Source organism: Micromys minutus, assembly GCF_963924665.1.
Source record: "Micromys minutus genome assembly, chromosome: 28".
Classification (NCBI taxonomy): Eukaryota; Metazoa; Chordata; class Mammalia; order Rodentia; family Muridae; genus Micromys; species Micromys minutus.
The window spans coordinates 450,057-476,510 of record NC_137963.1 but is presented as its reverse complement, the minus strand read 5'-3'; the positions used below and the strand labels follow the sequence as shown (position 1 = coordinate 476,510).

The following is a 26,454-nucleotide window of genomic DNA, read 5'->3' as shown; positions in this document are numbered from 1 at the left end:
TACATATAATACTATATCATAATTATGAGCCTGGGTTTTTCAGGTGGCATTTATACCACACTCGCACGCGCGCACACACACACACACACACACACACACACACACACACACACACACACACGAGGCACTGCATTCAGAACTCAGTGATATCCCCCCAACACTCAGACAAGTGCTACAAGGGTGCAAATTCATCATTCATTTGATTTAGAATTAAGTTTTGCCTCTCAGAAATCTTTTACTGTAGTTTAACTTTTCATGACCCCCATATTAGGTTACAGGACCCACAGTGTAAGAAGTGGGGGCCCAGGCTCATAGATTAGCAAACTCCAGCATGCAGACAGTCAAGTCCACCCCACTTCTGTAACCTAGGAACTGTGATACAGTATTACAAACCAGAATCTTCCAAGTTTTAAAGACTCACCACATTCTGTTAATAGTGGAGAGTGTCCTAAAGCAGACTGTGGAGATGGCCACAGAGTGAAACTAGACATTTTCATGAATGAACTATATGACATATAAATTACCCTCAACAAAGCAAATTTATAAAAGTTCAAATAAGATTATTCCATAAAATTTGAAAATGACAGTGATATTTCTAAATTAGAGTACTGTTTTATACTTGTTATTTCAAATACATATGTAAATAATTTGAATGATATAAGTGTATAATAATTTCATTTGATTACATCTACATGCTCAAAGGTTTTTAAAGTCAAGTTTTTCCTTCTTGAGGTGTGTCACCATGTACTTCAGGCCAGGCTCAAGTTCAAGATCTTACCGAAGTATAATTATTTTTTTTAATAGTAAAATCTCTTACAAAAAATGAGATTGCCTGTTCCTGATGTTTAGGTGAGGTCTGAACCCAAAGTCTATGTATTAAGAGTTTGGTTGTGAACAACTGAAACAGGGGCTTCCCAAATGTGTTTCTTGTACCACTCCTGAACCTCCAGCTTCCTGTTGAGAAATGTGAGCACTCACTCCTGGGCCCTGTACCTCCAGACCATGAGATCAACGAATCTCTTTTCTCCATCAGTACCATGTCTTGGTAGTTTTATTATGGTGACACAAAACTAGCACAGACACGTAGATTCTACAGATAGGACTGTTACCATGACGCTGACTAGAACGTGTGGTTGCTTTTGGAACTGGGCTTCTGAAGAGTTTGAGAGAACACACTAGCAAAGTCTGTGACACTGTAAGCAGAGCCTTATGGGCAATTCTGGAGAGGGCTCTGGAGAAAATGCCATCAGGGAGTAATAAGGACTGATGGAGAAAAGGAAGCCATCCCACATCCTATCATCCGGACCATGAGACACTTGCAATGTGAGCTAAATAAATCTTTTTTAAATAAAACTTATCTGCCTTGGATATTTCACTATAATGACAAAAACTTAGTAATGTGTTTTTCTCTTCTAAAAATCTTAACATCTGGTAACTTAACTGTGTGACAATTTTACAGCAGTTGAATCATGGCTACTCCCATTAGACCATCTCTTATTGACAGTATTAGAAGCCTATAGGCATTTGAGTGTTTGAGCACTGCAGTGCTCCTCAGAAATGGGTCTGGAATTAGAAAAGGCCTGTTTCTGTTTCGAGTTGAAGCAGCAGCATGTGGTTGCAGCTACAATGCCTGGGAGAAAGGGAGTCTATACAGCCAGAGTACCCTGGCTCTGCTCTCACTCCAGAACTAACTACTCAGACTGTGTTAGGACTGCTGCGAGTGAACAGAACTAGTATTAGATGCAATGCTACAGCTACACAAATATCACTATGATACTCCCACTGAAGCCTAAATCTGGGAGCTAAGTAAGCCCTGAATGACAAGTCTCAAAGCCCAAATATTAGTATTTCTGGGGGCTCTGTATGGTGACTTGTCAATCACATTTCATATGGAGTTACTACTTTGGTTCCAAACTCAGCTACACACTGCAACCACAGGGGATCTTTCAGTAAACTCACACCCGTGCCTGTGCCCAGGTATCCTGATTTAAGTGATAAAAATTGTGACCTGGACGCTGGGTATTTTTTTAAAGCTCCCCAGATAATTTGAAAGTAAAAATGTAGAAGTCACTAAATTATTATAGAAAATATTCTAGCTCTAAAATATACTACAAAAGCATAAAGAAAAGTACAGAATTCTCAAAGCTAATACAAAAATAATCAAAGAAGAGTTAAAGAGAGATAAAAGTGAGATTCTATTGTATCTGATATATAACAAAATAAATAGCCCATTTTTTATGGTTTGAATGATTATCTGTCAAAAGAATTAAAAATTATCTTCAATTGATATCAGAAACAAAAGTTTTCAATTTTTCATTTTGTTGTTAGAACCTTCAGAAAGATGGGAAGTAATGCTTATAACACTAAAAGTACTTGTTCTATGCAACTTATCAATATCACAAGGTGAAAATCATGTTCTTAAATAAATCAGAATCTCTCAGGTAATTTTGTTTTACTCAATATATTTATTTGTTGTAAGTGGTGGCAGATTCTTCTGGAGACTAGAGATACAACACCACACATACACACAGAGGTCAAAGTGACCCACATGTTCAAAATGGATATGGATCTAAGAGAATGAAAAGGGAAGGGGAGCTTGCAATTGCAATCAAGACATGTGAGCAAAGATGTGAGAGTGGTTTCAAATGACCTACATAAAGCAAATATTGGAGGTAATGTGTCAATAAATATAATTTCAACACCAGAAAAACGGAAGAGCCTAAAGAGAACCATACCTGCATGTGGGATCTTGGGATTTTCAGGGAGTCTTCCAGGATCAGTTAGGGAGGCCCTCACTAAGGCAACCAGACAAAATATGGAAATGCCATAGAATACTGTAATATGAAATTAAACACAGAAATGAGTCATTTGCCATTTAAAAAGTTTTAACAAGTTTAAAATTTTAAAAATGAGTTTTAGTCAGCCCTATCAGGATAACTTTATAAACAGACTATATGTAAAAACAAAATGTGGATTTATTTTGCTACACCTAATATATCAGTTTTAAATATAATTTTCCAGAACAACTGATAAACTTATAATAAATGAGATTCTTTCATACAGTGATGCTCAATAATAAGTAGAGGCATTTGAAAGGATCAAAGCAGCATTTAAAAAATTCTATATTTAACCTTTCATCAACTCTATCTTCAAAATTATTCTAAATTAGTGATATTCAATTGCCTCTTTCAATGAATCATAAGAGATGTACTTCAAAAGTGATCAATTAAAACCTTTTTAATGTTAAAGTAACCATAAAAATAATATTAACAATTGAGATTCAGTCACCATAATTACATGTTTTAAATTAATACAAGGAAAAATAATAAACATGTCCTATAATTCTCTGTTGCTCAAAAAAATAGGCATTTTATAGGGAAATAAAAAACCAACACATTGAACACATAAAAAGGAAAATAGTGCTCAGTGATGTGTACCTGACTGCAATGTCTGTCTGTGTCTGTGTGAAGTACATCTTACTACAGAGCTAAGGCTGGCCTAGAAGTCACCATTTTCCTGCTTCAGTCTTTTGCAAGCTAGGACTACAGAGTAATGGCCACATCTCACAATATATATAGTAGTTATTATATTCCTTACAGCTGCTAAAAGATCAACATGAGGAAGAACATGAAAGCTATAAACACTGTGCAAATGTGTGTTTGCTTTAAATGGAAAGGAAAACTAGAGAGCTTAGACTCAGGGATTTCTACCTTTCCTTTCTTCTTCTCTACTCTTCTTAGGTAAAGGAGCAGGGGGTGAAAAGAAAAGAGGAGATATAGTAATATTACAAAAATTAGAGGAGTACACAAATAGAGATAAGATATTAAATTTATTCTTTTAAAAAACATTGTATAGCAATAATCTTACATTGTAGAAACCCTTATATTGATGCATATTTAAAATTTTAATTTCTTACATAGGAATAGAATTTATGTATACAGGTTTAAGGTTTTTCATTCGTATAAATCTTCATATATTGATAAAAATTTTTAAATTAATATTGTTACTCTTAAATAGGCATTGTACCCATGCAACTCATTTACGAATACAAGACCTTAACCCAGTCTTTCTCCAGCTGCTATTACAAACTGTCTAGGATGATTAAGTAACATAAATTAAGGGCTAGATAGCAAATTCATGATTATCTTAGATTTTTATTTAATTAAAGTGTTTTCAATATTATTCAAATAGAAACAGCTGAGAGTAGTTAAGGTTTTACAATTCAGATATACTTTATATAGAGTCTTCAAAAACATCAGAAATCTACAAAATATGACATTTAATGTTAATTCATTACTAAAGATAAATTGACTATGAGACAGGTCTGTTCCTGACAGCACCCCCTTTATGGTTCAAAGAAGATATTGAGCATCAAAACCTCCATATGAAGTTGTTCCAGTTGTAGCAAGGTGGCCACTGGACAAGAATTGCCCTAATCCATCTATAGACAACACATACTATCCAGGAAAAGACACATGATGTGGGGATAGTCAGCAGCTTAGCTCTGCCAAGACAGTAAGCTAGTCTTTCATAGTTCCTGCTTCATTTAAGGTCTATTAAAGTTTATTCGATGATCCTGGGCCAGAAAGCTGAAACAGATGCTCCAATGTTTTGAGGAACAAGAGACTGTCCAGGTAGTCAGCTGTCTACAAATTTGGTTAAGTTTTGGAAGCTATATTTTTGTGCTTCCTATATATTCAGGTAATATTTGTTCTTGGATTTCTGATGGGATTGAAGACTAATTATATTCTCATAATCAAACTTAAGTTATTTAGCATTGAGAAAGATGATGTCGATTTGAAAGAATGATTGTCAAATGACAATACAATCTATAATCAAAACATAATTCAGGTATAGAACTGTAAACTCTTTACATTAGGATAGATGGTAGAGTACTTATCTAAATTGACAAATATGATGGACTGGATATTAAATGAACATTATACTTTATTTTGCATAATTGTTATGGTTGTGTTCAATTTATATCCAAGGGGTGTAAAGGAGTGTTTTTATTGGACAAAAGGGAGGGAAATGTGTGTTGCACTGGTGCTGTTTGTATTCTGATGTTAATTCTGCTTCCTCAAGAGAGGATGCCTAGGATGAAGGGTAGATCATATACTCAGGTGATCTCATGTGAACATCCTCCCCATTCTAACTGGTCAAATAAAGGTTAGAGCCTGTGATTGGGCAGTAAAGGGGAGAGGTGGGACTGATGGTCTTAGAGTGGAAGCAGGAGAGAGAGGATGAAGAAAGAGGAGGTAGAAGCCAATATGGAGCAGAACCACATGGCCTGGAGAACTGCAAGTAGCAAGGGATCTCATAGCTGGAGAATAAACTAATATAGTGATATATCTGCCCAATCTAGGCATATAGCTATAAATATAATAATAGAGTTGTGTATTTTTTAATAAGGGCTTATTGGGATAAGAAATTACCACAACAATGTGTCATTGTCATCTGACTGTCAGCAACATAAGCAAGCCATGATCTTTGGGCTGCAGCAGACAACAATGCTGCAGGAGATTCAATGGCATCACAATCAAGTCACTTTTAGGATCATGAAATTTTCATCTCCCTTTCTTATAACACCTCCATCTTCAAGCCAGGCACAGAGGTGCTGTGGTTCCAGACATGCAGAAAAGATGCAAAAATATGGCAAGTCTGAAGCTACCTGGGCTACAGAGAGAAGCCTTGTCCCAAGATAGTAACCAATCAATCAATAACCTCCATGTCTACAATTAAATACAAATCCTGTTGTCAGACTTTTCTCTTGAACAAAATGGTCTTCATATACTTGCACATAGTGAAATAAATATAGTTAGTGTCTTATCTCTCCAAGTACAGAAAGCTATTGTATTGTACAAATGTAATTTAATTAAAAGGTTAGTAATGCTATTGAAATAGCATATTCAAAGGGAGTCATAGAGACATTCAATCAATCATAATTCACAAGAAGAAAACATTGTTATAGAAGGTAATAATACTTAGAAACTTACTTATTATTAAAATGCCAGGAATATGTCCTTCTTCATAGTGAGGAAAGAGGACAATTTTGGGAATTATAACAATATTGTATAACCAGACAAAGACAATCAAACCCATGCAGCACCAACCATGAGGGTCAACAACAAAGTGAATCCGAAGACCCATTCTGCAGTCCTAAAACTGCTTGCCAACCCACAGGGAAGACAATCCTAGAGAGAAAAGCAAGAGTTACTAACATGAAAAAATTACTCAATTAAAACTACATCTCTGGAAACTTCATGACATCTACTGAGTTTCCTGTGCATATTTGAGTTTTGTCTCAATAATAAGTACTTATCAAAACAAATACAAAATTCACTAAAATCTTCAAACAATTTAATTTTAATATAAATTCACAAAAATACTATGTATCTATATCTACAAATTTCATGTGTAGACACAAGATAAATAAATATGTATGTCCACCAAAAGACATGTGCAAAAAAAAGTCTTAGCACTTTAACCAGGAAGCTAACATCATAGGCTCTAATTTTGGTTATCTTGTAGTAGATGGGATATATTCTAGCTGGAAATGAATTTGATCATTTGGTCAGAACTTCTAAAAGGCTAAAAATATTCTATTCCTTGATCTGGGTGGTACTTTGTGAGTGTATACAAATGTAAACATAAAGACTATATATGTACTTAAAACCACCATGAAATATTTTTAAATGATTTTGAAATATTAAAATTAAGTGAAAATTACAAATAATTAAAACTACTAAAATTTGTGAAATGAAGTCCACCTAATTTCCTTACTATCAACTCAAAAAGACTCCAGTTTAAGTGGGACTTTCATTCAGTTGAGAATTCACAATCAGCAACACATCCCTAAATGAGACAGTCTCCAAGTAAGCTGGAATTTCATACAGCAGTGATGTCCATCAAGTAAAACATATCCATACCGTAGTAGGAATAACTTACTAAACTTAAACAAATACTTACCGTACATGGTTTAGGGGCACCTCTGACATAAACTATAATGGTTATAATAGTTAATTAGGTCAGTCATTTTCAAACTTGCAACAGACCAGAATCAACTAGGGAGTGTTAAAAAAAATATTCCCGAACTCCATTCCATGTCCCCTGAATTCCTTACAAGACTAAAAACCAGGTGCATCACCCAGATGAATGCTGGCTTAAAAAAACTAACCACTGCCTTCACTAAGACATCAGCGGTAGAGTGATGAGTTTAGTAAATTCTTATAACAGTTACTTCCTAGACATTGTAAATGCAACTATTAATAAGGCATGGCCTTTGCTTAAACAAACCAAGTCCATTTGGAAAATCTCATTTAAAAGGGGTTTAGTTTACTATGGTAAGCTCCAGACCTGTGAACAAGTTGTCAGTAAATGCACAGAAGATGGGCCTAGCTGCACTGGGATTCAATCAGGGCTTCCTGGAACAGATACAAACTGAGCTCAATCTTAAGAGATGAGTAAAGGTTTTCTAAGACAAAAATATAGCAACAGTATAGCAAAAAGAGGCCAGAGCAGGGTGACTAAGCTAAGTGTCACAGGAAGTAGTATAATCTGCCATCAGAAGTCATAAAGACCCCAATGGACTGACTAGGAAATAAGGACAGAGCCCTACCATGAGGGAAACAGATGTCATTTAGAGCGCTTGGACTTCATTCATATGGACAGGAAAGCTATTAAAGTGTGGGATAAGTAAGATCTGTACTTTAAATAATTTACACTCCCCTGTGGAGAATAATGTTAAAGACAAATTTGTCAGATTTAAAGAATACAAAAGTCAAAGTGAACTCTAGAGAAAGGACCTATTAAAGTAAAACCCAACCAGTGAGCCTTACTAATTGGTTCACTTACAGGGAGTGAAAGAAAAGTCAAGGACGACTCCCAGATTTGCAGCTGACATGACAGCCCCACTACTTCATTCTAAGAAAAACTGGGTTCCCACTGAAGGGCCTTGCTGGTGCTCAGCAGGGCAATAGGCTACCAAAACAGCGATTAAAGGTCACTTAAGTTCAAAAGAATACCTCGCTTCCATCCTTACAAACTCCTAGCTCTTGAAGCAACAGAAGAAAAAGTACACAGCGCTAAGCATCAATCCCCAGCAGAACCAAAATAATAATAATAATAATAATAATAATAATAATAATAATAATAATAATAATAATTAATAATAACAATGTTAGTATAATAATTTAAATAAAATTTTTTAATTTAAAAGGTACCAGTATCCCCTTGGGAAAAAAAATGATAAGAACTGGAATGTAATACATCTCCAATTTAAACAAAATAAAGTCCAATCAGTGTTTTTATAAAAATTCTAAAATAGGAATAGAGCCAGGTCTTTAAAAAAGTTAAACTTCATTACCTCTTAGAAATCTAAAAAACAATCATTAAAGTAAAGAAAATCAGAAAAAGTAAAGCATATTGTGTAATTTGCTAGGAATCATTATTCTAAAACTAAAGGAGCACAAATACCTACATAGCTAAAGAAAGAATCATCGCAAAGAATAATTTGGGAGGATGGAAAGTTAGGAAAGGACTTTGCTATGTAGCCCAGGCTGACCTGAGATTTATTGTTAATATTTTTACAGCCTTGCTAAACTACTAAGAGATACAAGAAAAGACAGAAGCTCTTCTCAACATACCCAACAGTGTGAACTTCATTTACCTTTCTGGCTTTCAATGCTTCAATTCTATATAAGACTAAAAACTATGTTCACATGTAACGATACTTTTGTGGTCCATTCCTAACATTAACATTAGAAGCATATATAAATCTATTAAGTAGGAAAATCATCAAGTATTCATCTTTTGAATCTGTTTTTGATTCCTTTAGTTTTGAAATAACAAATTTTTCTTATTATGGAAAGATCAATCTCTCACAACAGAAACTACTAGACAGTAACAAAGTCATTTAAGATGGGTCTGTTTCCCTGAATAAAAACATGTAGATGGCAAACTCTTAAACAACACCCCCAAGAAGACTGAGCCCAAAGAAATTAAACAAGGAACACACCATTGAATACTGAAAACAAATACCTGATGAGTAAAAATTAGCACCATATAGTTCTTATAGGAGGCCAGGAGAACAGTGGTCTTCCAGGAGCCCACAGCTGGTTACAGGGAGAGCCTGTGACTGGTAGAAGAGCAGGATCTCTCCAGCACAGAGTTACCAGGTGTGGCTGATGCCGGACAGAAACTATTACACACCCTGAGCAACAACCAAACTGAACAGTGCGCTTAGGTTTAAGATGGCATTTCCCAAATACTTTCATTAGCTGGAGATCCCCACATGCTAATTTGTATATTAAGTGGTGAGCTCATAATCAAACTTTGAAGTGACTAGTTGATGAACTGGTTCTTCAGCAGTGGAGATTGCTATCTGGTGACTACATTGGAGTACAGTGACTAGCTTCACATTGATGTAAATTACTACAGCAAAACTGCTTTTAAAGAAATTATAATTCAACTGTAATAAGCTACCCTGAGGAAATATTTACAATGTTCAATTTATACTGAAGGTATACTATCTTTCCTTTCTTGCCATTTCAGGCAATTTAATTTCACCACCACAGAAGAAAGATTTGAGTCACTGAGGGAAGAAAAATAACCAAAAATGACTATATAACAGAAAATTGTAATGTCAGAATGACAATTTTAGAGAATAAGGATTAGCCAAAATAATTAATAAGAAACAAAGTCAAACATATTTTCATAAAAAGTTTCCTATGACATCCCACTTTAGCTAAAACTGGTTTTACTACTATTCCATAAGTATGAAAAATATTCATCATTTGCTACTCATGTCTAAAGAATCTCCAGCACTCTTACTGTCTGAATTAACTCAGGATTTAAAGCTAATACCAATTTCCCTAGCACTTCAGCACAATAATCTGTTTCCTTGGAAAAGTCAGGAAAGGCCAACCCTGGAAGAAAAGAGCAAGTGATTCTAAATGCTTGGTGTGTGGATGGCCTTCACAAGCAAGTCCTGCAGACACTAAGTGGCCACACGAAATTTAAATCTCTAAGCTCAAAACACATCAAAAATAAAATTACAGAAAAAGCATTCCCGAAATAATACTATAATGCATGACTGTTAAGAGGCACATGAAATAGACAACTCAAAAACAGAAAAAAGAAGTCTAATGGGTAATCACTGAAGATGAGGAGATGAAGAGTGACTAGGTAGTTTTTCACGTTGAGAGGATACAGGGGAAAGAGCACTACCACACATTGCTACATTGCTGACCTGCATGTAAATGGATAAAGTCCTCTTAAGAGGGCGATTTTACATATCCATCAAAATATGAAAGCCTTTCCCAGCAGTTTTATTTATAACACCTACAAAAGCACACTTCCAAGTATACAAAGTAGATAGACAAGGATATACAGAGAAATACCACTTTTTGGAATCATAAAAATACAATATTATCTAAAACCTTACTGTACTTTTATCAAACATTCACTGAACTCAGGAAAAGCACACTTAAACTTGAGGTATTGTGTGCTATATGTATATGAGGCCTTACAAAGTCAAAACTACAAGCCAAGTCTGAACTCTGCTTAATGAGAGCATATCCTAATGTCTGCAATTCACTCTGAAATAGAATGATAATAACAAAGTTGACTGATATACAGGCAGAGACAAGTGAGTATACAATGAAATCCAGACCATCAGTTACTCAACCTGGCTGGTCTTTGCTACTCTGTGGGTTCTACTTTTCCCACTCTTTACCCCACCCCAATTCCATCCCTGATCACTAGATAGAAGAGAAAGAATGATAGAGGAGGAAGAGAGATCCTTAAGCCTAATTTTTTTCTTCTTGTTTCTTCTTTGCTTGTAGCTGGTGTTGGCTATTTTATGGCTTCTTCTTTTCCCTACCCTTCATTCTCCACGCCCCACCTTCACCCCATATCACTAGATAGGAGAGAAAGCAAGATAGAGGAGAGAGAAGAGGAGGGAGGGAGAGAGAGAGAGATATCCTTAAATCTAAAGTCATCTTCTTTCCCCTTTAAGCACAGCAAACCAACAACTGCCCACCTCACCTATTATGGGGTCTAGCATTTATATGCCATCTGAAACCAGAATTCCAAACATCACATAATTACAGAAACTATCTACAGCTGGCAAAACCATGCCTCTGCTAGAGCATGAGGCAAATCATAGTCAGCTGCTGGTTGTCTGAAGCAGCCCCATATCCCAATACCTAGGATCAAAAGGAAAATACATTCTTATAATAGTTCTGTGTTTGTTTTTTAAAAAGAAACCAAATTCCAGAATTGTCACTACCACAAAGTCTAAGTGAGGGTATTTTGGTGTTACACCTCCAAATTTATTTCCATGCTTCTGTTTGAATTTTTTCAAGATGAAAATATGAGGGTCCAAGTTATAGTATAATAATTTTTTGTTTTAAAAAAAAGTGACTTGTAACACAGAGAACATGTCAGTCTGAAGAAATCAGTAACCAAACTGCTAACAGTGGTCATCCCATGATACACTGTACAAGATACATATCAACTCTCAGATGCTATTTGAGCACACTGGGGAGCTGGCTCTTGATGATGGGTTACATCCCATTTCAGACACAAGCATGTTTATGTCACATGTCCTTCAAGACCCCTTGTATTAGAATGGACTGGGCTGCGTATGTCCATGAAAAGAAGAGAAGAAAACCGAGCAGCAAATACACTGTTTCCTTGAAAAAAGTCAGAACTCAAACCATCTCCAACAGGTTATTACTGTTCTTCACACAGTTAGAAATGCCTAACTCAGAGTGGGACGTTTAGCCATTCAAAGACCATCATTGAAGAGAAAGCTCACTTGGGAAGTACAGCTGACTGCCTCAACTTCCCCAGTTGATTTCTGCTCAATGTGTGAAACCCATGGCTTGATGTCACCTGTATCTGCTATCTGAGTCAGGCTATTTCAAGACTGAGCAGATGGCCCTCACAGATCATCCCTTAGAGCACACACAGTACATGGCTAACAGAGCAGTAAGGATAGATGACTTTTAAGTTTTATGTACAAGTTAGGTTTTCTTCTAAGTCTATTAGTGAGGACATCAAATTCTAAATTCTTTTCAACCAATTGAAAAATAGAAATAGCCCAAAGCACAGACACCAATGGTCTTACAAACAAAAATGTTTAATTTGAGCTCTCTTTCTCACTTCAGATAAGTTTTTAAAATGTGATGCAGAAAGACCTGCAAAAAGCCATTAAGATTTATAACTTAGAAAGATGTTTCTGAGGTTTTTAATGGAAAAAGTCTTAAGAAAATTCATTGCTAAAATTTAATATGAAAAAGTCTAAATTGTCTTTAATTCTTCATTAGCAATGAATTTGCTATACACTAGATTGCAAGGACACACTATGTCACAGAAAGCAAACACATTCCTATGTAAAATCAAATGCCCACTTACCACTTGCAAATTCACTGAGTTGAGCTGTGATTTTTCTGGCACTTGCATTTAGAAGTGCTATCTTCTAGAGTCATTCTTTTATTTACTTCTTTACATTTCGTATTCCATCATATGGCATCCCTTTAATAACAGTTTCCTATGAGTACCTATGAAGAGTTTAACAAAAATTTCTTACAGAGATAGGTGTTAAGATCAGAAATAAGATGATCCCAGTCCAGATGACCTGTGCATTCATATTCCACCACCACCACCACCCCAGCCCTCAGGAACACCATTGTCATTATTCCTGGAAGCTCTCTCTTCTGAAATCACCCAGTTCCCATAAAACCAAATAATCATGTGTCCCATATTTGGGCTCTACTGAACTGCCTTAGCCGCAAAGCAAAGAGTCACAATGGATTCTGAGCTCACTGGTGAGAGTCAAGGCAACAATGATCAAATGTGCAGCTCCAAATCTCTTAAGCACGATGGACGAGCAGAAAGAAATGTAAAGTATATATTCCCATTCAAAATGCTAACAAAAAAATTATCTTTCTGTAACAAAACCACTAAGAGCCAACCATAAAAGTGAATTCCTACAGTTGAAAATTTTAAAGACTATAAAGAACTCTACATAGGATATACCAGTTCATTTCTTTATTCAACCAAGTTATTATTTACATACTGTCTACTAGGGTGCTGTTAAAGAAATTCAGGTCCTCTAGAAGAGCAGCAGGTGCTCCTAGCCACTAAGTCATCTCTCAGCCCCCACTAACTTTAAACAAGTTCAAAATGGTCTCCTTCACTGTGTCTTGGTCTTAGAGGCCAAGTATGTATGACAAATCTGAGTAGCTGCTACTCCACTATTGGTAAATAAGTGAGTTACTTTATCTAGGAAAACAAACAAGCAAGCCTGAAGTACATTTTGAAACATGGCCAAAGTCAGTAATGCTGCTAAGGCTTGGAGCTCTCAATGGCTTACTCACAGCACTTTCTGTCAGTCACATTGTCACCCATGATTCAAATCCTAGCACTCACTGACTTAAACTCTAAAAAACATCATTCTGTGGGATAAGAATAACATGAAGCCCCTGAATCCAAAAGTTAGGGAATAACAATATCCCATATGGGAGCTATGGTCAAACTGTGTACCGCCTCTTCTAGTTTTCCTAGCTCCATTGTAACATGGAAAACCAGGGATAATAAGGCCAACTTAGAGGACTGCTGTTATGCTCATATGCTTCGGTAGGAAGCTGCCTAGCAAGGAAGCACTATCGCCCAACAGTAATTTGAAAGGGAAGTGAGAGGTAAGTATGACTTTACCAATTCCTAGCTAAAAGCATTTCTAAACCCAATCATTAAAAGTGGTACTAAAGTTTGTTACATCAATTCCTGGGACCCATACGATGGAAGGAGAGAATGAACTCCTATACACGGTCCTCTACCTTCTACAAATGTGCTGTTGCAAGTGTGTGCTCACACACATGCATACACACATTCACACAAAATAAATAAGCTGTCAGGAAAACCCCTTCAGTTACTGCAGCCTTACCACTGGCATTGTACTGCACTGTAAGTATGCAGGAACAAGGCAAATCACATGCTGCCTGCTCTATTTTCAAGCAGAAAAGTAAAACTACAGGTTAGATCTGAAATACAGCTTCTACTCCAAGCAGAAAGCCAGATGTCAGAGCAGGGAGTATATCATGGATGGAAATCAGCACTCAATTTCAGAAGATTATGAACAAGTACAGCCAAGGCACTCTGAGACACAATTCTCCAAGAAGAACTCCAAAGAAACATGGGTGCTGTGGTATCCGGCGTATTATCCTAGCACCTCCAATAGTTTCAAGAATGCATCCCGTGGAAGGCTCTATGTCACTGCACTCTGGACAAAATTGAATATAAACTGTTGGCCCTTCACATGCATTTGTTGTTCTGTATACTGGCTTCATAGAATCCCAAACAATGTACTTCCGTTAACAACATTGAGCTAGCATTACATACTTTTGCACTCTCCAGACAAAAGAATAACTTGGGAGATGTAGAATGATATCAACTAAAGATGGGCTATCAAATATTGGTTCCATGTATGAAAAGTTCTGTGGGAATCTTCAGAGAGAAACATGGGGGTACAAAACCACAAAAAGCAACATTATTATAGGGTGGAAATGGGTTCAGTAATTACCTCCCTCCAAAAATAACACCAGGGAAAAACAGGTACAGTTAAATGCCAGAAATGAAGAGACAAAGTCAGGTTTTTTCCTGGGTTGTTAACCAAGTATGTTTCCTAGTGGGAAAATGAGCAAGCTATTGCTCTTTAAGTAGCCAGTGGGCCAAGACACCCTAGAGAAGAAAAAAAAAAAAAAAAAAAAAAAAAAAGCTAGGTTGGGTTGCCCACACACAGCAGAATTTACCAACACAGATATTAATTAATCGTGATAATATTAAATGCATCTACTGATGAAAATCCTACAGAAAAAAAGGCTTAAAACCAGAATTTGTGAGTTTACAATCAAGCACTGCTAATTTGTACCTTGTCTCTCTGTCTCTGTCTCTCTCTGTGTGTGCCTCTGTGTGTGTGTACCAACATCCAGCCTCTTAAATTTACCCCAGAGTGATATAAACCAGGAAACAAGTAAATAAACTGACATTATAGTAAGGTGTTTAGGGTTAGCTAGCAGCCTCACACATGAAAAAAATGTGCCTACCAAACTAGCTAATAGAGCTTCCTGGGGATTCTTAACCAATAAATCATAACACAGACCAGAGTTCTTCTATTTCTCATCCTCCCCCCTCCTCCAAGTGCCAGTAAGTCAAACCCAGGGCTTTGCTCATCCCAGGCAAGAACTCTACCACTGACTGACATATATACGAAGATGTATACACAGAGATAGATCAAGTAGATCATAAGAGACCTATACTTTTTGCTCGTTCTATATATGCCAAACATTTTCAATTTCAGTAATAGTATATAATAAATGTATACTCTGACTGTTCTACTAGAATCTTTTAATTTCTAGAACATTTGAAAAGTTGAATCTAAGCCCTAATATTTGTTAAATAAGTCCACATTCCTTTGCTTTCCCGAACATCCTATGCTGAAATGTTTCCATAGGCTCCATGTGGACATTCCCAGAGTTCGTAGTCTCTCTACTAATATATGTGCTTTCCCAATGGGATTTGGAATTACCCAGTCTGAATTAGGGAAATCAGGCAGTGGGCACATAAGAAAAAGTGTTACAATCAACTTATTTCTTTTTGTATGGATCCTAATTGTCATACAAATGTGTAGATGCTTAGGTATTTAAATTTTCTTAAATAAATAAAGCATACTTAGACATCAATTTCTCTTAAACAAGTATGTTTTGTTTATTCCAGCTATAGTTCCCAAAGTGTTAACAGACATCTCCACAGTCTGAAGACATCTAATATAATTCTGTTGTTTTACATCCGAACTGAATTCTGGAGTTCTGGGACTACAGACATTTTCTCTCTCACTTTTTTTTTTTTTTTTTCAGGAGGTAAATGCTCACCATGTCAAAAAGGTGTTAAATTAAAAGCAGACATTTTCCAGATAAGCATGGGAAAGCTTTAAAGATCAGCTCTTGGGCACAACTAAGGTGGAAACAGAGTACCCCTCTTACTTTATCCCTGGATCTCAAGCTCTGGATGAACTTAATAAGATATTGCACAAAACCTTTCATCTAGGAATGGCACACACTAAGCAGTCATCATATGGTAATGGCTATCATTATCTTTTACCACAAAGTAGGTAGTGAATTGGGGGAGGGGGGTACGCATATTAGCAGTGGGTGGAGGACTCCTTTGACAAGTCTTTTAAACTTATACTTAATTACCCTTATTTGCCTATATACCCTTGTTTTGAGCTGAAACTTTACACTGATTCATGACCCACCCACAATGACCTTGATTTTCCTACTCCTGTACTTTTTATGAACTGCTATACTGCAGTATTTTCAAGTAATAATCAGCCAGGTCCTCTTAGCCCTGGAGATACAAACATCTTCCACTGATTCATGAGGTATCTTAAAATGTGACCCAAATACAGCTCGAGAAAGACCATAAATTTTAAACGACCAGCGTAGGTTAAGTCCAGCGAGCGATTTCAGGGAATGTTAACAAGTGCAAAGGTGCTGCCATGCGGAAAGCCATTTTCTCAAAACAGCCTGTGCGGCCGAGGGAGAGGAGGAGGAAGGTCAATGAAGGTGCACGGTTTTTCCAGAGGGTCCTCTGCAGCTCCGTACCAGCGACCTCGAAATGAATGAAACGCTCGGTTACACGGACAGCCCGGGCCCCGGGGGTGCAGGAAGGCCAGAGTCCCGGGGAGAACTCGGCGATTTCTCTCACCACCCCATTCAATTGAGGGCCGAGGTCTCCGGGAGGGATGCTCCACGGCAGGTGCGGGACCGCCCGCCGGCCCACACTCACCGCCGCTCGCTCCGCCGCTCTCCACTCGGCTCCGCGCCTCCGCCGCCCAGGCCGGGCCGCGCTCCCCTTCCGCTTCCGGGAGCCGTAGCGCCGGGACCGGCCGAGTGGGTGTCGGCATCCCCGCGCGCTCGCGCGGAGGCACGGCCGCCGTCGCCGTCTCCGCTTCGCGCCCGGGAGCTGCGATGGGAGCCGCCGAGGGCCGAAAGACCTGAAAGCGCTCGCAGCCCAGAGCTGCACCAGACCTACCTTCCTCTAACCTACCTGTGCCTCCCCTCCCTGCAGCCCGGCCCTGCCCAGGAGAGCTGCACACACGTGTCCCCACTCCCTCCTTGCTTAGGACCAGCCTTAGCCTTAAGCGGTGCTCGCTTCCTCCTTCTGTCAGGAAACAGGCCTCTCTCTCTCTCCCCCAGTGACAAGCTATGGATTTTCTGTGTTACCTTGCTTCAAAATTCAGTCTGCAACATTGACATCCTCTGGGATCTTGGAGAGAATGCAGTCTTGGGCCAGCTCGTTCCGAACCTGAATTTTTAATAGGATCTGGAGGTGACACCTATCCATAAATCCCAAAGCAGCAGTATTCATTCTTAGGACCTTCAGACCCTCTGTTGGGATACCCCAGCCACCTAAGGTTTTCCCAATTCTTGTTAGCAACCTAAATCCACATTCAAATAGTCTTTAAATGTATTTCAGAAAACCCCTGTAAGTTGCCAGCGTTCCAATCAGTGAAACCTAGGAAAAATTAATGAACTCAACAGTTCAAATAACTCGTCTCCCAATCTAAGCTGTTATCCTCACAAATGCCTGAGTAACTAAAACTTTTTGCACCTCATTCCTAAATGGTGCTGTGGAAACGTATACTGTTCACAAAGTATGGGGATGACTGGTTTTATATATATATATATATATATATATATATATATATATATGTGTGTGTGTGTGTGTGTGTGTGTGTGTGTGTGTGTGTGTATCCCAGAAGAAGATAATGTGTGAATGGGAGAGAAATCCCCTGCTGTAAGAACTCTGACCTTCTTGTTAAATGGTATTGAGAGCCTTCAGAACAAACTGTTCCTGGTGGTACCTGTTACTCAGGTCCTAAAGTTACCTCCAACTAGCTTGTTCCAGTTCCTGACAAATCCCCTTAATTTTATTCCCATTTAAAAGAAAAACTTTTTTTTCTACATCCCTTTGATAGGGGCAGAGAAAACAAGAAAATATGGGGAAGGACAAAGCGTCTCATCCTGAGATCTAGCTTTCCTCTTGGCTGTGTGTCAGGAAACACAACCACTAACACCAAGGTTGCCTCCATTTTTCCTTATATATCTCAAACAACAATGTTTAGGCCACTGTGGATACTTGAGTTTAACCCTATTAGCAGTACTCTCTCAACTCTAAATCTAAACAACAAACCTCACCAAGCCACCTTACAATCTTATTTAGAAAAGGGCATTCTTTAAGATAAGAGAAATAAGTAAATCAGGACTTTCCTTCATTTTTCAACCGTTCTTAACTTTTGAACTTTGCTTAATCTTTAAACTTTGCAAATTATCTCTGAACAAGTTAACTTAGAAAGCTGCAGAATTATATATGTGTGTATACACACATACATATGTACATATATGCACTATGTATATATATATGTAAATATGCATTATATGCAAATATGTTATATATATATATCGTAAAGACTCCTAGCATAACTGCATCTCTCTCTCTCTCTCTCTCTCTCTCTCTCTCTCTCTCTCTCACATACACACACACACAGACACACACAATCATGTCTCAGATGTGTACTGTTGTCCTTTCCTCAAGGCAGACTGACTCTTTTTTGTGCACATGTGTGTCCGTTTGTGTGTGTCCTCTGTCCTGCCATTTTAGCCTTACCTTGATTTAAATCTAAAGTTTGTGTTGTCCCTTATCCTTACTTAATAAATTCACTTCCCTCTGACTCGCCCTTAAGTTCTTTTCCAAATATGTTTTAAGATCTAGCTTTACCTTTGTGGAGATCCTAGAATGACAATGTTGGGTTGCATCCCAAACGCAAGGCCATCCTCCTGTCTCAGGCTTCCTAGTGGTGGGATTACAAGATTTGGCTCCATGTCTACCTTTTGGACATAATGCTCTCAATGGCAGCCAGACTTTGGGGGGGGGGGCATCAGGAACCCTGCCAGCACAGAGTTTTGTGTCATTGCTGCACTTGTAGAGTATTTACAGAGCTTGTTTGGACCTCCATGTTATGAACAGATAGGGATTTTGAAATGTGTTCCTTCCTGATTGCAAACACTTTCTGACCTTTAAGTCATAGATTAATTTGTTTTCATGGTGTGATTCCCAGACATGCAGCGTCTGTATCACCTGGGAACCTGTGAAAAATCATATTTTTATCCATACCCCAGTCCACAGTACTAGGAATTTTGAAGGAGAAGCCCACAAATCTGTGTTCTAACTGATGTGTTTATAAAAAGATAAAGAAAAGATATGTACTGGGTTTCGGTACCAATGTTAGGAAAGAGAAGAGGGGGACATGTTTTTTGGAGATGTGGTGAAGTAAGAGGTTAAGGGGGATGCCTCTGGAAGATCCATGTTGGGCATCCCTTCCCCCGAGGGACTGGCCACAAGACAGTATAAGTAAAGACTAGAGTTTATTCAGGACATGGGGAAGGGGGTTAAGAGAGTAGTAGGAGCGGGGGAGGGGAGGAGAAGAAGAAGAGAAGGAGCAGAAGGATGCCAATAGAGGCATCTGTGTCTGCAAGAGAAGGTTGAAGCAGCTGTAGGTTGCTTCTCTGGAGCTGTTCTAGATGTAATGAGCACCTGGATTTGACAAGATTCTGGAACACACACACACACACACACACACACATTACAGGTAGAGATTAAGTACGTCTGGAAGAAAGAAAATTTTTACAGGAGTGGTCCTAATGCTGGCACTAATAATCTTCCAAGAGATTTAGAACATATACTCAAATCCTAGAATTGTTCATCTAGATTATTGTGCAAGTCTTGTTCTGTTTCAAGTTAGCAAGTCCCCCTTTCACACGTAGCTATGAAAAGTTTGTCACATTGCTTTTGGAATAAGTAACTTTCATTACTATTATACATTTGCTATAGTGACATTTTTGTTACTTGGTTTCTTTGAATGAGCCAAAATAATACAGGCAAAGAGTAACTTTGAAGAAAAACACTTATTTTCCTCCAAAACAAGTGGCCCGGTTATGTATTGTTTTGATGTCTCACCAAACATCTCTAGGAAGGAGAATAACTTGTGCCAAATGGTCACAAGTGCAAAAAATATATAGTTAAGCAGCATATGAGTGCACACAAACATTGGAAGTATACATGTTTATGTCTGTTTTCATACATCAAGCCTTTTTTTAATCAGTCAAACCAATTTAACGGAAAACTTTCTAGGGGAAAGCATGGAGTGAGGGCAGCAGCCAGAAACATATCCCGCTACCAGTTTTAGCTTAGGAAGTTAAAGTCTCACCTCCCCTATGAGGTTTGTCTTCTCTGTCTGTGATTCACGCTGAACCCTGACTGCAAAGACAGACAGGTGTCACAGTGAGTACATAGAAGAAATCTAACATCGATAATAGATGCTTGCTGGAAGAGGTTTTGGTTGTTACCACTGTTGGTTTTCTTTCTTTTAATTTTTATTGGTTAGTTTATTTATTTACATTTTAAATGTTATCCCCCTTCCCAGTTTCCCCTCAGAAAGCCCCTTATTCCCCCCTCCCCTCTCTTTTATGAGGGTGTTCACCCACCCATCCACTCCCACCTCACCACCCTAGCATTCCCCTATGCTGGAGCATCAAACTTTCATAGGACCTAAAACCTCCCCTCCCATTGATGCCAGATAAGACCATCCTCTGCTACATATGCAACTGGAGCCAAGGGTCCCTCCATGTGTACTCTTTGGTTGGTGTTTTAGTCCCTAGGAGCTCTGCTGGGTCTGGTTGGTTGATATTGTTGTTCTTCCTATGGGGTTGCAAACCCCTTCAGCTCATTCAGTCCTTTCCCTAACTCCTCCATTGTTGTTTTGTTTCTGTCACAGTAGAGATCTAACCTGGGGCCTTGAAAAAGCTAGGCAAGACAACATCCCCAGCCCAAGATCATCTCTACTTAACTTAAGCATGAAAATCGGGCTCACACAATATTTTTCTCCAGATTCCTGGTCTACTTCATGGACCTGTGATGCTGAAGCATGATTACTAATCAAACTGATTATATGTGGAAATTAAAAAAAAAAAAAAAGTTGACAGGGACAAGTAACGGTGCTGCCACTGCCAACACTGTCTGACAAAGGCACAGGCAGAGCGAGTGTGTAGATAAACCCAGCCAGCCAGCCACTGTGCTCATGTGCCAATACTAGGGAGGACTGGATTTTACTGCAATTTCCAAAAGTCAGTGCAGTCCAGAGCTTAATCAGCACTGGCTAATGGCCCTTGGCAGCTCTGGGTGGATAGCGTTCTCCACCTGCCCAGCTGGGTCCCAGGCCCTAAGCACCCACATTGATGCACATTCATGATTTCTTGGTTGCTCTAGTCATCACCTCCATCTGTTTGGGTGGCAGGATGCCTATTCCAGAACAGACTAATAATCTAAAAGTTGTTCTTTACCTTTTGGGAGTTAGCACATATCTTTGAACATGTGATATAAATTGTAGGTACATTCCTCAGAAAAGTACACACATACATTCATATATATGTACATACATACATACATACATACAAGTGAGTATACACACATATGTTATATATATATAAAATACATATGTTGTACACACTGTCCCAACTTCCCACATTTTAAGAGGATCAAAAGAAGATTATGAACATCAGGCTAAAAACTTGCTCTAGAATGTTAAAAGTAGATGAAGTAAGCATTTTAATTTCAAATAGCAAGGGAAACTCTGAAGAACCACTATGCTCTTAGAAGACAAACTGAGAGCAATGCTGAACACACAGACACAAGCTAAGTACTACTGTTGATGAGAAGCTAGTAGTCTCAATAGGGTGGATCACAGCTGGCCCATAGAGAAGCAAAAGAGAGCAGGATTCGGGGCTCACTTTTCCAGAGGAGAGAAATGTGACTGGGTAAACACATTAAGTTATAAAAATGTAAGGGGTCCTGTGTGGGTCAAGTATGTATCAGGTAGAAAGGTAGAGAAGAAAGTAGAATAAAACAAAGTCAAACTATGATGAGCCACAAAACCAAAGCTACATCTAAAGAAGATCTATTTGCTTTTAGACAGTGATTACCTGCTCTCAGCTGGAAAAGTCTGTTATTGGAGGCATCATTGTCAAAAAGCAGAGAGGCAGCATGTTTGGAAATATTTAAAAATTCTAAATTGAAACTGTTATTTGTTTCTTGCTTTGCTCTGGTTGGTTTGACCAAGTCAATAAAAATTAACTTCAGATTGTTAACATTTTGATAAATGTCAGTAGAGAAATATGTTCTGATAGGTATTTAAATTAAAGAATTTTAAATCCAGGATACTAAACAAGTTAAAATCTGTTTGAGATTAAAACAACAAAAATTAAATTGAACTAAAATAAAAAGTAAAGAACTTTTGACACAGTGCTGGGGAAACAGACAGACAGACAGCACTAGCTGCAAGGAATAGAAGTCAGCACCATCACTGTCAAGGTCACATGTAAGTTAAGCAATGCCATAATGAGCCCCTCTGATGGTAACTGACCTCTTATCAGTGAAGCCTTGAACTATGGCAATTTTCATGCACTATTTCTGATACTCAGTTGTACAGCCATCTTTACCTCTGGTCACCACTTGATACCTAGTAAATTCCCTCCTCCTAATCCTACCTCCAAATGCAGATCAATCCCAAAGTGATCTACACTCCCTCAGACTTAACTACAAATTCCTGAGTAGAATTTACAAACCTGTGACCCTCAACCCTCAGGCCTAGGAGTGTCTCCCTTCCTTGGATTGTGTCAGACTATGAGACACTTTCTGTTCCTCGTTGGCTGATTAGGTCCTAACAGACCATTTAGTGATGAAATCTTTCCATTGTAGCAGCCACCCCCAGTAATGAGATTCAGCAGTTCACACTGAGGCCTTTCCAAGGCTGAAAAAAAAATGCTTTGAGCAGGTTATCCTGCTTATCATCATTTGAAGAAATGTGGATCAAAGTAGAGGGCAAAGAGAAAACCATCTTATCTAGGTGGGAACCAGTGATTGAACTTAGGCCTTTCTGCATGCTAAGAGTTACTGAGTCACTGAGTTACACCACAGCCCCTAGTTTCCTGTAAATACGCTTTGGCCATGAAGCCTAGGCTGGCCTCAAACTCTTGATCCTGCTTTTTCTACCCTCCAAGTGTTGGGATTAGTTATATGCTACCATATTTCCTGGAAAACGCTTTATTAACACAATGGTATTATCTGAGTAAATGTGATTAGCAGAGTCCCAAAAGAGTAAGGCAGTAAATGAGCTAGAAAGATGATAAAAATCCATGCTGTGATAAAAATACAAAGAATATTGTAAAAGTAGAGAAGGGTTCCAGATACTGCACAGTAGTGGGGCATTTCTTACCAGGTAATGAGGATCATCCTCAAATAAGTAAATCAATCAAAAAATTTAAAGGACAATTTCAATGGTGAAAACTGTCAAAGACAGAAACTGAAATGAGGTTTCACATTAAGAAAATGGGGAAGTGTCAAAGCATTAGATAGGTGATGCTCTAGAACTGGTTGGGGAAAGGCTGTTGTGTGCATTCTGGAGAACTCTATCAGCAAGGATGGTGGAGATGATGAATATATTAGGTCTCCAGGAAGCAGAATGCAGCAAAAGCAGAGAGAAGAAAGCTTAATCTTGGGAAACCGCTATAGTATATTAAAGATCAGAAAGAGAGGAAGAAATGATCCAATAATCCCCTGTGCTACAATTGTTTACAAGTCAATATCCAGCCCTATTTTCTGTTAAGCTTCATATCTATATATGCACTCAGTGCAGTCTTAGGGAGCAGCTATGAAGAGAAGGTAGGATTGTTCTTACCAAGGCAGGCCAAGCCTCCCTACCTCATTTCCTCTTCCTGTTAACCTATTAGTGGCTGAGTGAAGCAGTATGAAAAACAAGTTAAAGACCCCAAAGAGAGAGACCACCACTCCAGCTGAAGGGTTTCTGCAAGACTAAGCTTTACTTTTCATGAAAAATGGCAATCTCACAAAAGCAGAAGAGTGAGCTCACCAAAGCAGGAAGTGCTCTTGTCTCTAATTCTAACACAAGGGATGATTGTGTCTTTTCCCTATTGACCTGGGTCTTTCACAACTGGCTAGCTTAAAGGAATTAAAATAAAACAGACAGGGGGTAAGCCACTTTAGACACTTAAGTTCTCAGAATGTAGCAAGGACTTTGTATAAATAAAAATGTCACTGGAAAGAAGGGATTAAAACTTTTACATAAAGGTTTTACAAGGTGGGTTGAATAAAAAGACTTGTAGGAAAATCTTAAAAGGCGAAGGAGATAAAAAAAGATTTGAATTTCTTGCCATACACAAACTTTTATAGTGATAGATGGAAAAGACTAAAATTTAATGGTTCTTGGAACAGGTAATTTTAAAGTGTCTAGTTCTTCTGTTTGGTTGGAAACTTTTCAGAAGAAATTCAAGCATGCTCAGATGCATCTCTGTATGTCCTTCTGTCTTTATGTTTATATCATCTTTATGATGCCAAGTATGCATGCCTGGATGTGGGGCTGGAACGCCAAGAGACCAGAAGAGACGTTCAAGAACAAGAGTGAGGTGGAGATGGCTCCAAATATCCAAAATCTGCCCCCTGAGACCTGCAGTAAGACTGTTTTCTCCCTGCTCTGAGCCTGCAGTCACCTTATAATCCCTGACTTCTTTAGGTAGTCACATGGCCTGGTGGTCAGGTTAGAGGTTAAACATTCTCTCTCCATATAAGAGTATTCCAGCAAGCACCTGAAATTCCTCTTCATACAAATGAAGTATTCCTCGTCACCTGGGCCCCAGCCAATAACTGACACACCTTGAAACCTTCTACCCACTCCCCAAGATTTATATAGCCTGAATGCTCCCCCCAAATAAAGAAAATTGTTTTACTGAAAATTGTCTCTGGAGAAGGCCATTTTCCCCAACCTCATGTTGATATACGGTCTAACTGCCCAGCCAGCTAAGCTTCATTCATTCCAGTCCTGTCCAGTAAACAATGGAGCCTGGACATCCCGAAGGTAAAGGCAGACCCACAGGGGCACGCAAACGTATTCTTGCCCACAATATTAACATTTGAATATGTGCTTGATGGCTTTGAACTGGGCACACTTAGAAATACAACTTCCCTTCCTAAACTAGTTCAAAGTGAGCATGCTCAGGAAAGTGCCTGGGCTCAGAGTATGTTCCCACATTAATATACATGAAATTACTAGGCTTGGTAATTCTGGTTTGGGCTTTGCACTCACCAAGATAAAAAAAACCATTGGATTTGATAACAAATTAAATGTATGCACAAAACAAGAACAAAATAACTTAACAGCCTCTTGACGTGTGAATGCTCTGTTTATTTTCTTTTTCCTTTTAAATGTCTTTATCTACATTGATAGCTTAGGTGAAGACGAGTGTCACATTTTGCTTCTGGTAAGGCAAAGGTGTTTCTGAATGTTTTAACCTTTGTCCATTTCTGTAGCAAGAAAATTAAGCAGTAAATGACTTAGTAGAAGAGGAGCAAAGGGGGAGAAGGAGCAGATCAGTTTCCAACGTGGTTTTAACAGAGGACAAAGGCTGTATGTCTGTCCTTCCCTACCACCACACATACAGAAGGGAAAAATGTCAATTTGAGTGACTAGAACCCTTGGGATGGGCTCAGAAAAACATTCTATAAAGAGAAATAGTTTTAAATCTGGAACCTAATCATTTTTGTTGCAAATATTCAGGACTAGCATTATAAATCAGCCTTAGAAAATTTGTAAATGAGCAGAAAGGCTGTATACAATACAATTATAATTTGAATAATGGGTTCAGGATCTGTCTGGCCCAGTACCTCAGTTATCTATGGACTCTTGCCTTATAGATAACTAGAAACTCTTAATTTTTAAGAAGTTTAATGAAGAAGGAATATCTGACTTTTCCCCAACTCTGGCACTACTAAGTAGATATTATTTAATTACCCAGTGCCTCAGTTTCCTCTCATGTAAAAGGAACATAACTTTTTTTATTATTATTATTATTATTATTATTATTATTATTATTATTATTATTATTATTACAAGAGCACAAATCTACTTTTATTTATTTACTCTTCATTAGTTTAAATCCGGGATGGGTTCATCACACAGATTCTGTATCCAATGGCCTTTGCAGGAAGGTTGTTTTGGAATTTGGCATGAACCATGCCACTGTTTCCATGGGCCCGAGTTACTTTTCCCCAGATCACTCTGGTTTTGTTTGGTTTGCCTCTAGAAGTAACTGTATTGTTTTTTGCTTTGTACACATAAGCACATCTCTTTCCTAAGCAGAACTCTGTTTCATCTCAGGCATAAACACCTTCAATTTTAATTAGAGTTGGGGGCTCTCTTTGATTTCGAGGACCTTGCTTGTAGCCAGAAAAATTGACCTCCCCCCACAGCCTTCCAGACAT

General features: G+C 38.3%; 1 protein-coding gene and 1 pseudogene across 3 annotated transcripts in view; both read right to left on the bottom strand.

The window, feature by feature from the left end:
* The window catches only part of ZDHHC21 (zDHHC palmitoyltransferase 21), a 47,797-nt gene extending 30,880 nt beyond the window's left edge, over positions 1 to 16,917 (bottom strand). The window contains exons 1-4 of one of the 2 annotated variants that reach the window (XM_080940245.1): positions 16,852 to 16,917; positions 12,421 to 12,566; positions 5,997 to 6,194; positions 2,736 to 2,834 (exon numbers count right to left, since the gene is read on the bottom strand). In XM_080940245.1, the coding sequence (XP_080796371.1) occupies positions 2,736 to 2,834; positions 5,997 to 6,150 (253 nt within the window). In that variant the 5' untranslated portion in view covers positions 6,151 to 6,194; positions 12,421 to 12,566; positions 16,852 to 16,917. The remainder of the gene's footprint in view (positions 1 to 2,735; positions 2,835 to 5,996; positions 6,195 to 12,420; positions 12,567 to 16,851) is intronic. The other variant, XM_080940246.1, reaches the window with a different exon arrangement.
* Positions 16,918 to 26,124: 9,207 nt separating this feature from the next.
* LOC308438794 (large ribosomal subunit protein eL33-like) lies at positions 26,125 to 26,454 on the bottom strand (annotated as a pseudogene). The gene has a single exon. The product of its transcript is annotated as a large ribosomal subunit protein eL33-like (transcript).